At 39.2% G+C, this 15,063-nt stretch overlaps 1 protein-coding gene across 2 annotated transcripts in view; it reads left to right on the top strand.

The window, feature by feature from the left end:
* LOC125884972 (neural cell adhesion molecule 2-like) overlaps nucleotides 1-15,063 on the top strand; it is a 521,830-nt gene that overhangs the window by 358,917 nt on the left and 147,850 nt on the right. For both annotated transcript variants that reach the window (XM_049570309.1, XM_049570308.1), the window contains exons 4-5: nucleotides 9,039-9,182; nucleotides 14,732-14,869. In XM_049570309.1, the coding sequence (XP_049426266.1) occupies nucleotides 9,039-9,182; nucleotides 14,732-14,869 (282 nt within the window). The remainder of the gene's footprint in view (nucleotides 1-9,038; nucleotides 9,183-14,731; nucleotides 14,870-15,063) is intronic.

Genomic DNA, 15,063 nt, shown 5'->3' with positions numbered 1-15,063 from the left:
ATCAGATGTGACGGGACAGTCGATCTAGAGATACATTTATGTGCTGATTGCAGATAGTTGCATTGAATAGTGTTTTTTGGGGTATTTATTGCATCGTTAATGTGCTTGTTATTCTGGAAACCTGCCTGTGAGGTTTTTGGTGACGTGTGCGCACTGTCCACCGGTCAGCCAAACTTCAGCTTACACCGGCTGCGCTCCGCCTGCGCTGACAGTAGACCTGGTTTCAGATGGCAAGCTTTTAGTGCACCTTCGGTGAAGCCTTTTGGCACAAAACTGTCACTGCGCCCAGCTGGATCTGTCGGGTCAAAACACAACAAGATTTCAGAAAACACAACATTTGCCGAAATACTACAGCATTTTAGAAACCACAATATTTCCAATAATCTGAAATGTTGTTGTATTTTGACTGTTGACTCTTAGTGTTGTTCTAAGAAAAAAATACTCTTGCTTGCCCATGTAGAAGATTACAGTGGCTGATAAAGCCAAATACAATATAGTGGCCAAAACTATGGTGGCCCTGAGGGTCAAATCACAGCAACAATTCAGAAAACACCACATTTCAGAAAATGGTACAAGATTTCAGAAAATACTACAACATTTCGCAAAACAGTCGGTTTCAGATATCATAACAACTTTTCCCAAAATACATTTCAAAAAACACTACAGCATTTCAGGTGACGTAACAACATTTCCAGAAATACATCATTTCAGAAAACATGACAATATTTCCCAAAATATAACATTTAAGGAAACAGTACAAGATTTCAGAAAACACAACACAACATTTTGGATAATCTGAAATGATGTCGGGCGGCACGGTGGTGTGGTGATTAGCACTCTCGCCTCACAGCAAGAGGGTTGCCGGTTCGATCCCGGGCGTGGGAGCCCTTCTGTGTGGAGTTTGCATGTTCTCCCCGTGTCAGCGTGGGTTCTCTCCGGGTACTCCGGCTTCCTCCCACAGTCCAAAGACATGCAGATTGGGGACTAGGTTAATTGGAGACTCTAAATTGTCCGTAGGTGTGAATGTGAGTGTGAATGGTTGTTTGCCTGCGATAGTCTGGCGACCTGTCCAGGGTGTACCCTGCCTCTCACCCGATGTCAGCTGGGATAGGCTCCAGCCCCCTGCGACCCTCAAGAGGATGAAGCGGTTAGAAGATGAATGAAATGATGTCGTTTTTGTAAAATGTCGTTGTGTTTTGGGAAATGTGGTGTTCTGTGAAATATTGTAGTATTTTCTCACAAGTTGTTGTGTTTTGACTCTCAGCTCTGTCATACAAATTATTTCCTGAGGCTTCAGAAACAGTGCCAATTCGAAAATACATTTCGAGCTGCAAATGATTGTTTTTTTTTTTGTTTTTTGGCTGCAGCGAGTTTTTTTTATTATTATTTTATTATTATTTTTTTTTAAATTTCATTTTATTTTATTTTATTTCATTTATTTAATTATTGCAGCATGTTTCTGTTGTATTTTTCCGATCATTATCTGTGTTTTTGAATTGGTATAATTTCTGAAGCTGCAGCATGGCTGTCCTCATGCAAATGTGCCCCTGTTGGCCACCATACAAGATGCAAATTTAAGTAGTTTTGCCTAAAAGTTCATTGCTAGCAAAATTTACAAATTGCTTTAAAATAACTGCACCAATTGGTGCCTTTGCAGCTGTACAAGCTGACAGAAAATTTATAATAAAGTAAGCCAGCCGGCTCTTTTCATTTCCTCTTAGTTTATTAATGGACAGAGCAATAATGCTGCAAAGCCCCATTTTCCTAAACCAGCAAAATTGGCCAGAAAAGACAGGAGCAAACCTGCCTCCCAGTTAAGAGAGGTCCAGGTAAATTGGCTCGTCAACATATCAGACACTCATCCTGGCGGTTATGTGTAGGCGAACGGCGGAAGAGAAACTCCGGAGTACTGAGTGTATTCTCAATTCACCAGTGTCAAGTGTGCAGTAGAGTGTTACTCTGGAGAGGATGTTCCCCTTACTGATTCTTGTAGAGCTGTGTGACAACAAAAGAGAAAGGAAATGGATACAAACAGAAGGAACAAGTGACATCAGAAGTGTTCAAACCTGTGCAAGAAACAGTGGGTGCTAGAGAGCAACAGATTTTGGAAATAAAAAGAAGAACACAAGAGGGAAATTGATGAGTGAGTGACAAAAACACGCAAAGGCACCCTTGAAGTTAATGACGACACTGAGATGCCAGGCACGTTCGCAGGCGGAGGGTGCAGTCGGGGAGAGAAAGCTCATTTTAGGGAGCAGCCTGGCATAAATCACACAGCAAAATGCTAATGCTGAAGCCTCGCTAACGGAAGGGACTGATAGGGGAGCTGTCGTTGATTTATTCACACCTTCACAATACAGCACACAGATGATAGCAGGTGGTTGCAGCACTAGTGGTGCCAGCCCCGGCGCACATCAAAGCCGAATATCCGAATGAGAGCGGGGTTCGAAGGAGGATCAGGTGCTGTTTGTGGAGAAGTGCTGGTCCAAGAACAGTGTCCCCATAAAAGCAATTTGTCAAAACACCAAATGTTTGTCAAGAGGGAGGACACAGCTTCAAACTGACACAGAGTGGAATCTATTATTGAAGCGTTCCTGAAACCAAGAAACACTGAATCAAAGGCTGTCTGTGTTCTTGTCTAATTCTGCAAACAGAGAGGCTGCAGAATATCTCTGCTCATTGATTTTTTTTTGTCATGGTTGTGATTGGCAGCGAGTATAACGGCCACCCTTCTGTCTCGTGTGCTGTTTCATCAGAATCGCCTTATCCGTGTCCCAGAAAACAGTCAAAGCCGGATTTAGCTTTTGTTATATTTGATTTTTGTGACTGAATCCATCCATCCATTTGCAAAGATGCACATTGTTTCTCATGTGCCTGTTTCCAAATACTTTGCATCTGAATTTCGAGGCATTCCGTCACATGACAGCAGGGTTTAAAAATGTAGTTTTTGGTTGAGCCATCGTTTGGTTGATCGGTCAGCCACTTTGGTCCAGGCTGAAATATCTCAAAAACTATGGGATGGATTGGCATAAGATTTGGTGCAGACATTCATGCCCATGCATGGATGAATGTTTGTAACTAATGTGATTCCTTAACTTTGTATTCAATGCTATCATCAGCCCAAATAACCACATATCTTCAAAATTAATTATAAAAACAAATAATATAACAAGCCCTGCGATAGTCTGGTGACCTGTCCAGGGTGTACCCTGCCTCTCACCCAATGTCAGCTGGGATAGGCTCCAGCCCCCCCGCGACCCTCAAGAGGATGAAGCGGTTAGAAGATGAATGAATGAATGAAATAATATAACAGACTGTCTGTTTACACCTAGGTGAGAAAAGTCACTCTGCAACTACTCCGTTATTTACACCCATCCTTACAATGTGTCATCATGGAACCCTCTGCATGCTGTGGCTGGCTAGTAATTGGCATGTCGATGCAAAGAGGTCAGAGATGGTAAGGTGTAGAGCAAAGAGATCGTGGTTAGGGCTGGTACTAGTCAATCACAGGGTTAAATTCGGATTGGATTAAAGATTAAGGTGGTCAATTTACAATAAAACAACTCACAGAAAGTCAGGTGAGCGACGCAAATTATAGAGAATAAGGTCCTGATCACACAGGACAGCTTTTTGTAAAAAGGCTTTTTACTTGTGGTTTTTGCGTTGCGATTCACCTTACATTTTCTGTGCTCTAGGCACCTGAGGCTTGTACTACGAAGCAGGATTTGGAGTTAGCAAGGTAACTTTGGGGTTAACTCTGGGTTTTCAGTACAATGAAGCCGGTTTTCTTTTTACGGGATAAATCACCGAGGCAACTTATGCTGAATAGCCAACTTGCTCCGGAGCATGTTAACTTCAGGGTGTTGGATCACAGCCTGTCAACACCCCGACCCCTGGAGTGACAGGTAAAAAAAGAGGAGCCTATATGCTGTTATATTCAGTAGAATCATTTAATTGTTCCAGGGGTTCTATTTCCACTGGTTTTAAAACAGGGCTATTGACAAATTGAGCGGTCATTTACACACTAAACCCATGATTTTAGCAGGATTTGAAATTATGCAAAGTTTAGTTTAATCCTCAGTGATGGCTGACAGTGCTGCTACTTTTACACTCTGATTCATCACTGCAGTTCAACATAACATGAGACACCTGTGTGATGAGAACTAGGATAAAACAGATAATATTTTCTTAGTAAAATAATCCACACACTGTTAATCAGCTCCTGTTATTATAAATGTAACATTTCAGTTAGTCAGACGTCATCAGTCATTAACTCCTTTTTACTTCAGTAGCAGAAACAGTCTGGTGTTACTTTAAAGTGTTTATATGACATATTCAGAGGAGTTTCATCATCATCCAACTAAACAGCAAAACATAATCTGTCTTTGTCAGAGAGGCCCATAGCCATAGCTCAGTGATATCTGCATGTATTTTAAGACTCTGATAATGGTGAATTTTTGGATGGTGTTTTTAATATCTCTAGATCTTCCATTTTCATATTACAGTTTGTCGTTTATATTCTGAGCCACTGACATTTTACTGTCTCATCAACAATTCACTGTCACTACCGTTCTATCTCATCTCATATCAAGCAGCCTACTTCATTCATGGTTCTGATGATGACAGTCGCAAATTGACAACCCCGCCTCTTTTACATGAACGCGTTTGTGGCTGGATGGGAAAACCCAGAACTGACTGAACTAGCTGATAACCAGCTTCGTAGTACCAGTTATCCAGAAGGTTAATGTTAGGGTTAGTTGACCCAGATAAGGTATATGGGGCAAGTTGAACTGGCTTCGTAGTACAGGCCTCTGGAGTGTTTGCCAGAGCCCTCTGAACTCCTTGAGTTGAAAAAACTTCAACTCAGAATGGAAAAATGTCCCACGTCATAATTTTTCCCCGTTGTCCAATTGGTTGATTTGAGAGGTGGGCTTTCAGTGGAGGTTACGACAACAAAGTTATAACTGGTAAACAATGGAGGAGAAACTGGTGGTAACGGTTGCTGGATACCTAGAGCTATACGGCCCGACAATAGACCGCAGGTTGTCAAACTGCCTTTAAGTCATCCTAGAATATGCCTGGAAATGGCCATCATGGCTGCGAAGCTCCTGGACCAACTGGTGGTAAGCAAGGGATTCCACTACATCTCCATCAACAACCACAAATCCCACACCATCCCTGTCTCACACGGAGTCCCTCAAGGCTCAGTGCTTGGCCCAATCCCCTTCATTCTCTACATGCTCCCACTAGGTCACATCATCCGCCGCCATGGTCTTCACTTTCACTGTTATGCCGATGATACCCAGCTCTACATCACCACCACAGCCATTACCCCTGCCATTCTCTCTACCCTCACTGACTGTCTCACCGACATCAAAACCTGGATGAACCGCAACTTCCTAAAACTCAACAGCAATAAAACGGAAATTATCATCTTTGGCCCAAAATCCATCCTCCCCACCTCCCAGGATTTCTCACTCTGTCACTCCCTCCCCCCTGGTCAGAAACCTCGGCATCATCATGGACCCCACACTCTCCTTCAAGTCACACATCAACCACGTCACCAAATCATCTTTCTTCTACCTCCGCAACATTGCACGCCTTCGCCCCACTCTCTCCTCCTCTGCCGCCAAAACACTCATCCACGCCTTCATCACCTCCAGACTCGACTATTGTAATAGCATCCTGTATGGCCTCCCCACCACTGTTCTTCAAAAACTGCAATATGTTCAAAACTCGGCTGCCCGATTGCTCACTCACTCTCCCTCCAGAGAACACATCACTCCCATCCTCCGTCAACTTCACTGGCTTCCCATAAAACAACGCATCAATTTCAAGATCCTCCTCACCACCTACAAAGCCCTAAACAACCTTGCAGCCTTATACCTGACCAATCTCCTCCATCGCCATTCTCCCACTCGCCGCCTCCGCTCGTCCGCTGCCAACCTTCTCAACCCCATCACCAAGACCAAGTACCGCACCCTGGGGGACAGCGCATTCACCATCGCCGCCCCTACCCTCTGGAACTCGCTGCCCCTGGCCATCCGGAACTCTGACACACTCCCCTCATTCAAGAGCCAGCTTCAGTCCCATCTCTTCAGGATCACCTACAACATCTGAAAATCCTCCCCCCTTCATCCTCCACCCGCTCTCTGTATTAATATGTGGTCCCTTTGTAGTGTAGTGTATAGTGTTGTTTATTTGCCTTTTGTTTGAGTGTCTTGTTTGAGTGTCCTTTGATTGAGTGTTTTGTTTGAGTGCCTGTTTCTGTGCGTATTCTTTTGTAAAGCGTCTTTGAGTATCTAGAAAAGCGCTATATAAAACCGATTTATCATTATTATTATTATTATTAAGAGGATCCACCCTCTTTTTTAGGGTCTCATGTACCCACACAGATCTCAGGAAGGTGAGGGTAAGGATGTGATGGGTTGGTTGCCTGGCAACAATAAAAAAGGCGCAGCAAGCATTTTTTTGTTTGTTTTTTTTGTTTTTAGTTTTCACTAGTTGCATTCAATTAAAAAAAAAAAAAGGCAGCGTGGTGCGTCTCGTGTTTTGCAACCTGCAAAATGCTTTCAGTGTGATCGCGACCTAAGATGTAGTAGATGAATGGGTTAACCACAGGACTTTCACACAGCAGACTGGGACTTGAGTCCCTTGTGAGACAATGCTTAGACTTTGTTGACTTATTGTTGTCAGGTTTTAGGATGTATTAAGCTGCTAAATGTACACTGCATACATAAACTTTTGCAGAAATGGATTTTATGGATTTTCTCCTATGGATTTTCTCTGCGACTGTGCGTCATAGTGAGAAGCCATGCATATCACGTGAAACAGCGGAACCGTAGCTTTCCGACAAGACAACTTGTCGGTATCCCAATGTTTTCATAGTTAAAAAAAATGATAAAGTTACACTAAAATTATGTATAACAAAGCTTTCATACAGCTTTGCACACACATTACTCATGGGGGCGTCGGTGGCTTAGTGGTAGAGCAGGCACCCCATGTACAAGGCTGTTCGAGTCTAGCCTGTGGCCCTTTGCAGCATGTCATCCCCTCTCTCTCTCCCCCTATCACACTTAACTGTCCTATCCATTAAAGGCAAAAAATGCCAAAAAAAACAAAAACACATTACTCTTGGATGGATTACTCGCAAATGCAGGCTTGCACAGAAATGCCACTCATATCACATGAAAGTGCAGAACCAGAGCTTTCCAGTGATACTACACACATCATTGTGCTGTCATCCCAACACGCTATAAATACAGATCAAGTGTCTACAAAATAAAAACCTGACGAATTTCTTAAGAGTCCATTATACAGATCTTGTTGTCAGTCACTCCATATAGTGAGGAATATCCAGCTTTCAAGATGCAAATATCTCCATATTGTCCAGATGACACTCCATCAAACTTTGTATGACAAGACCAGCACACTTCACCTTTGCGCACACAGACAACTGAGGCCTGATTACGCATGCTGACAGGGCCATAGTCACCATATACACTGAGGGGGACACGTGCCCCCCCAGTGCCCAATTTTTTATTTTTTTTTTTATTGCAAACAGTGGCAAATACGGCGGCACGGTGATGTGGTGGTTAGCACTCTCGCCTCACAGCAAGAGGGTTCCTGGTTCGATCCTGGGTGTGGTAGCCCTTCTGTGCGGAGCTTGCATGTTCTCGCCATGTCAGCGTGGGTTCTCTCCGGGCACTCCGGCTTCCTCCCACAGTCCAAAGACATGCAGATTGGGGACTAGGTTAATTGATAACTCTAAATTGTCCGTAGGTGTGAATGTGAGCGTGAGTGGTTGTCTGTCTCTATGTGTCAGCCCTGCAATAGTCTGGCGACCAGGGTGTACCCTGCCTCTCACCCGATGTCAGCTGGGATAGGCTCCAGCCCCCCTGCGACCCTCAAGAGGATGAAGCGGTTAGAAGAAGAATGAAAGTGGCAAATATTATCTCTGAGGACATCATTGCACTTGGTTGACTATATTTCTATTATCTTAGATGTGAATATTACATGTTTCTTTCAGATAAAACACATTTTTGACTTGTGAATGAGTCAATAAAATTTCTTGAAATATTGAAAAAATACTGGCAATCATGTCCGCCTGGCACAAACCACATGTTTTGGACAACTGTGAAGTGACAGAGTGTCCCACCATCATGGTTCTTATACTGCCAGATTCCGGAGAGTCTCCCCTCTTCATATATGGCAGAATATGTCAACTTCCAACTTGCTATGCTGAGATACATGTAAAAATGTAAGAATTTAGTAACACAGATTTGTTTTTTTTTCATTGATATTGATGAGGACATGTAATGATGGCAAATCTGGATAGCCCAGATTGTCCTGAAAAAAACAAGATATAGCATGTGTATGTAGCCTTTATAATGACTGTGATATGAGCTTTAAAGTAAAGGCAGTAAAAATACCCCGAAAAAGTCCTAGGGCCCATAGGGTTAACATCACATTACTTGGACACCATAGTGTTAATACCCACATTAGTGAATGAATGAATGAATGAATGAATGAATGAATTAGCATCAGTCAATATAGACTGGTAACACAATAAAGTTTTACATCCAGGGACATATACCATAAAGACAAACGCCTTAAAGGAAACCAATAATTTATTCATTGAGGGGAAGAACTGTGATTTCTTTTCTTTTGCAGATACTGTTCCAGGGCATTTCAGGACAGCCATGAATGCTGCAGGCGTCCAAATAGAGGCCATCCCAAGACTTACACCTGCATTATCAATAAAACTACCAAACTACCTGTAAAAGGCAAACACTCAACTTACGGGATGCAACCCAGATAGAAAATTGGAAAAAAATGTATTTTAAAGCAACTTTTTTCCAAACCTCTAACCCTACATTCTGTCTCAAAACAATCATAGTTAAAAGGACCGTCAAAGCACAGCAGTTTTTTTTCTTATTTTCCTTTTGAAGTTCAGACCTGCAATAAATTGCTCTGAATGCTCACAGAAGAAAAAAAAAAAAAAAGCTGTTCCATCTCCATCTTGTTTGATCTCACAGAGAGGCTGACGTTTCGGGATGTCCAGTCACCGCAGGAGTTCCGCCATGGTGAGACGGCGGAGGTGGTCTGCGATGTCATTAGCTCACCAGTGCCTGTGGTGGTGTGGTACTACCAGGACAAAGAGATTACTGAGGAGCACCACAGTAAGTTTTCATTACCTTTTGTCACTATGAAGTTATATGCTTGACTTTGACTACTGTTCTTTCACTTTATATGAAAAGTCATCTCTGGTTTAGTTACTTAAAGGGACAGTACACCCCAAAATCACAAATACATACTTTCCTCTTTATTAATCCAGATTGTTTTGGTGTGAATTGTCAACTGTGGGAGATATCGGCTGTAGAGATCTCTGCCTTCTCTCCAGTGTAATGGAACTAGATGACACTTTGCTAGTGTTGTTCAGAGCACCAAAAAATACATTTAAGAAACTTAACAGCAATGTCTCTTTCTAGAAGTTGTTACCCTTTTACTCAAGATAATCCTCAGACCTGGTAGGAGCAAATTCATGTGGGAACTATTGTCTGTCTACTGAAATATGAAGCATTCACAACATCTACTTCTAGCTTGCCAAGCACCACAGAGCTAGTTAACATTACAGCTAAGCTGAGGAGGACACCACTAACGTTTACATCTTGGATTGTCATAAGCATGAGCCTGTTGTTCATGAATAGATGAATGCTACTTATTGCGCAGTGATAGAGTTGGCGGGCGTAGTTCAGTAGACAGAAAATAGTCCCCACATGAAACTGCTCACAACAAGGTCTGTGGATTATCTTGAGTAAGTCATGATTTCTGGAGAGAGACATAGATGTTAAGTTCTTTGAATGTAATATTTTTGGCACTTTGAGCACCACAAGCTGAGCGCCATCTAGTTCCATTATACTGGAGGGAGGGCAGACATCTCTATGGCCTATACCTCCAACACTCAGCAACTCACACCAAAACTATCTAGACTGATAAATAGCACTACAGGCAATAGGGAAAATATGTGTTTTTGAATTTAAGTTGAAGTGTCCCTTTAAAACATGTTCTAAAGGCCAGGTGAACCAGTTGTGATTCAGATTTGATTTAAATTGATGGAGTAACAAAATGTTAAATTTTAATTCTCGGAGTAGAAAATTAGAAAATAGGTATAAAATTTAAATGTTTTTTGTGGTGATGGTGTTTTCATAATATTTGTCTACCTTTTCATTGATTTTATTTTATCTGTTTATTGTATTATTATTTATTCATTGTATCATTTTATTTTTGTATTGTATTATTTGTTTTTTCTATCACTGTTACAATTTGCTGCTTTTTTGTGGTCAAGGTGTTTTCATAATTTTTGTCTACTTTTTCATTATTTTTATTTTATTTATTGTATTGTGTTATTTTTTTATTTATCGTATTGTTTTATTTATTAATTGTATTATTTATTTATATTTTTTTTCTATTACTGTTATAATTTGCTGTTTTTTTTATTTTTGTTTTATTTATTTATTAATTTATTTAATTTTTGAAAGAGGGAAGTGGCTATTTGCCAAGTAGGGCAACTATCAAAGTAAATTAAAGTTACCCTGTAGGGTTTATTTAACAATGTTTGTAAGGGTCCCTGTGTTGTTTGACTCTCGTGCATTAGCTACACGTCCGTGTGCATGCATGTGACATCATACACTGCCCTGCCACTGGCTTTATGCCATCATAAAGAAATGTAGTGGTGTGCCAACAAAGGCAGTGAGAAGAAGACTGTTAGCAAGCAAGCATGAATATTAACAATGTAGGTTTCAAATTCATCTCGAAACTGGCTTTCTTAATATTTTAATGAGGAAGGACATGCATTTAAATTGTTTATTTGGCCTCAAGGATACAAACAATATTGTTTGTTTACTCCACATGGTACTTTTAAAACAAAAGGCCTGAATGGGAGAAACTGTATAGAAAAATGATGGATAGATGGAGTTTTGGGGGGAATTAAATTGTCTAATTAGTTGCTTTTAATGAAGCCAAAGAAAACATATTACTATAGTTAAGTTCTTAGTCTGAGCAATGGGGTCTTAAATGAACGCAAAATAATCAAAAAGTTTGGGTTATTTCACATCAGAGATTTCTGTATTTAGTTTTTGAATGTTGAGATATCAAATAACAGCCTTTTTTTTGTTAATCTTGTTTATTTAGTCATGAATATTAGCTGTTATCAAGAAAAAGTTAAGACTGGAAATGAAACTGTCAGGGGCTTTAAAGAGTGTTTTTTGTGTGATATAATTAGTGAAGTTTTAATTGTCAAACTGTGTAACTGATCTTTATTAATTCAATAGTAGATTATGATGGAAATAGAATATGCAAGTAAGCAGCAATCTCAAAAGGATTACATTTTGAATATAAACCTGCCAAACACACTTGATTATTGAGAGGGAAAATGCTCACGCGTCCCAATGTGCCCAATTCTTTCTCTCATTGAAAAGACTCACTAATGTGCCAAAAAATACTGTTCTCTAGGAAATGCTATTTCCTTCCTTTGTGTGGCTTCACAATAAGACAAGGATATCAAATTCTATAAATAGAAATCCCATCAGCCCTGGAGGAGGCGTATAACTTGGACAGAAACCATGTTAACAAGCGACTGAGAGAATGGATTATGGAGAGGTTGGATGGTGACATTCGGAGATGCTGCTTCCCATGAGGCGCGATGCAAACCAACACCCTGCATCTTTTGAACAGAGCTATTTCTCGCAAATTGGTGTATTTAAAGCCAATCTACAGTAATTTACAATCATGTTGTCAATCATATTCAGTCCCATTTAATCTAAAGCTGGCACCCTTTTAACATTTACATGTAATCAGAAGGGTCATTTTGAGTAGTTGATTTAGAACAATTCCGACATGCTACAAATATGTGTATTAGTTCTTCATTTAACAGTAACAGATATGTACAATTGAATGTTGAAATTGGATCGTGACTAGCTGAAATGTAATTTTCCATCATAGATTTATTAACAACATTTCACACATATCAATAAATCATTTTGGATATGTGAGCATCGTATCCTTAAAGTACCACAAAGCCATTGGTTGAAATCAGAATTCATTTGGGATATGTACGTATGTGTCATAAATGGAAATCTGGATAATAGAATTCAATTCTGGCTTGTTAAAATTACATTTTTTGGTTTGGAATTGTAACTGGTCAGAACAAAATTTCGGTTAACTATAAATTGGCTGAAATTATATTCATACCAACAATTATATTAAAGGTATCTACAGTGGCATTTCTGATTAGTGGTAGTTCCTTTTTCTTTAATCAAAAATTATTGTTGACTAGTGATAAAAGTAACGGTAGATATCTTTAGTATAATTCTTACTAGTACAAATATAATTTCTACAAGAAACACTTTTTTTTCCACCATCTGGAATACAGTTATCTGAAATTGTGTTCCTACTAATTACAATTCCAAACCAATAATGTAATTTCAACTTGCCAGAATTTAATTTCAGATATCTAGAATTCTATTTATGATATCGGTGATGTAAGAACAATTGTAGTCTGACTTTAGTTATTTATTTCAACAATTGGCATTTACATTACAGAGCTGCAGAATTTGAATTACACCCATGCAGTCTAAATTACATAAGAGATCTATAATTCAGTTTTGAATAGAAAAGTTTGCCAATTGTTATGAAGTTGCAGATATCTATAACAACCATGTCCAATAGTAAAAAAAAAAAAAAAAATAGTTGATAACAATAACTAACATTTCCACTTGTGAAAATTGAGTTTTTGATATCTGTAATTGAGTTTCAATAGAAGTTAATGGTAAAAGTTGACGTATTACAATTAAGTTACAGATATCCACAGTGAACATTTGCATTAGTAAGAAATCCTTTGTTGATATCAATAATTAACATTTCCATTAATGAGAATTGGATTTTTGATATCTGTAGATGAGTTTGAATAGACGTCAATGGTAAAAAACTGACTAGTTGTAATTAAGTTACAGATATCTACAATAAACATTTCCATTAGTAAGACATTAATTGTTGATATCAGTAATCGACATTTCCACCAGTGAGAAGTGAGTTGTAGATATCATTAATTGAAATTGCGACCAGTCTAAATTACACAATGGAGACTTGGAATTATTACCATCAAAACTAAATTATGATATCTGTAACTGAGTTTAAGCAAAAGTGCTAATTGTATCTCAGTCACAGGTATCGACAATAACAATGTTCACAAGAAAGAAATTAATTGTTTGTATCAACAATTAACATTTCCACTCATGTGAATTAAACTTTTGCTATCTGTTATTGAGTTTCAGTAGAAGTCAATTTTAAAACTTGACTATGTGTAATTCAGTTACAGATATCAACAATTACCATGTCCACAAGAAACTGTTGATATCAATAATTAACATTTCCATTAGTGACAATTTAACTTTTGATATTTTCATTGCGTTTGAATAGAAGTCAGTGGTAAGAGCTGACTAATTGTAATTAAGTTACAGATATCTAGGATGAATTTATGAAATTAATTGTCCATCTTAATAATTAACATTTCCACAAGTGAGAAGTAAGTTGTAGATATCATTGATTAAAATTGCCAACAGTCCAAATAATAAAATTGGTACTTAATTGGCATTATAGTAAATGGTAAAAGTTGACTAACTGTAATTCAGTTACAGATATCGACAATGAACCTTTTCACTAGTGAGAAATTATTGTTGATATCAATAATCAACCTTTCCACTAGTGAGAATTGAATTTATGACTTCTGTAATTCAGTTTGACTAGAAGTCAATGGTAAAAGTTGACTAATAGTAATTTAATTATAGATATCTACAATGTATATTTTCCTTTAGTAAGAAATTACTTGTTAATATTATACAATACAGATATGTTGGCTTGGAATTCTGGCTAGTAAAAAAAAAAAAAAACCAATTGTTGGTATTAACACTTTGGTATTAGTGCTATTTATTAAATGTTAAATGGGCTTGCTATAACATATTTTATTTTTTTAAGATCACCCTTTTGCTAAAAGAGACAGACATAGGTAGAGAAGCACTTTGAGGACAGGATAACTTATTTTCTGATAAAAGGCAGGTGCAATGAAAGTAACCAGTAGACTAGGATTCATTATTTCCTCTTCTCCAACCGTCCTGATTTACAGCTCTCCACACCACTTCCCCATCCTCCATCTAGACAAAACGCATGCCTGAACGCTGATTAGAAAGAGTGACCCCTTGAATCTGTCACGTTTTTTAATTGAAAGTCAAATCTTCAGTGCCACGGTGATGATGAAACATGGGGAAGAAGGGTATTTTTTTTTAATCATTTCACTCTAATTACGATGCATGGATATAAATATCTTTGCTTTAGAGAAATGAGATACAGGCCTCATCACTCCTGGCCAATCTCAGAGTAACCACAATGGGAGGGGGTATTTGGAACTGTAATTGCGTAAGTGTTTATCTTTGTGGACTTTATCAGGTAAATGTGCTGAAGTGAAGATTGACAGTCTAACTACTGAAGAGTGGAGATGGCAATTTTCTCCTGCTGTTTTCCTAACTTTCTTATCTCGCTTCTCTCTCTATCATACACTGTTGTTCTTTTGTCGTTTCCTCTTCCCGCTCTCTCTTTTCTGTCTCTGCCTGGCTCTCTGCCTGGCTCTCTGCCTGTCCTCCTCCTCCTCCTCCTCCTCTTCGCCTGTGCTGTGAAGGCAGGTTCCAGGTGCTGGCAAACAACAACCTGCAAATCCATCAGGTGACCAAGGCTGATGAGGGCGTGTACCGCTGCGAGGCCAGCGTAGAGGCCCGTGGGGAGATTGATTTTGTGGACATCGCTGTGGTAGTCAATGGTGAGTTAAATTTGAGAAAAACACCCGTGGAAAACAGATGCACAGCCAATACTTTAAAGGGGGATTCCAACTATTCAGTGGGGCGGCATACAGTAGCTCACAAAATCAAGACAATCATTCAGCTTGTGATAAGAGCACCAAATCTGAAACAAATATAGCTTATATGTAGAAGAAATCTAGATATAGGGGAATCG

This window comes from Epinephelus fuscoguttatus, linkage group LG24 (genome assembly GCF_011397635.1).
Source record: "Epinephelus fuscoguttatus linkage group LG24, E.fuscoguttatus.final_Chr_v1".
Taxonomy (NCBI): Eukaryota; Metazoa; Chordata; class Actinopteri; order Perciformes; family Serranidae; genus Epinephelus; species Epinephelus fuscoguttatus.
Note: the sequence above shows the minus strand (reverse complement) of the source record. Positions and strands in the feature narration are given on the sequence as shown.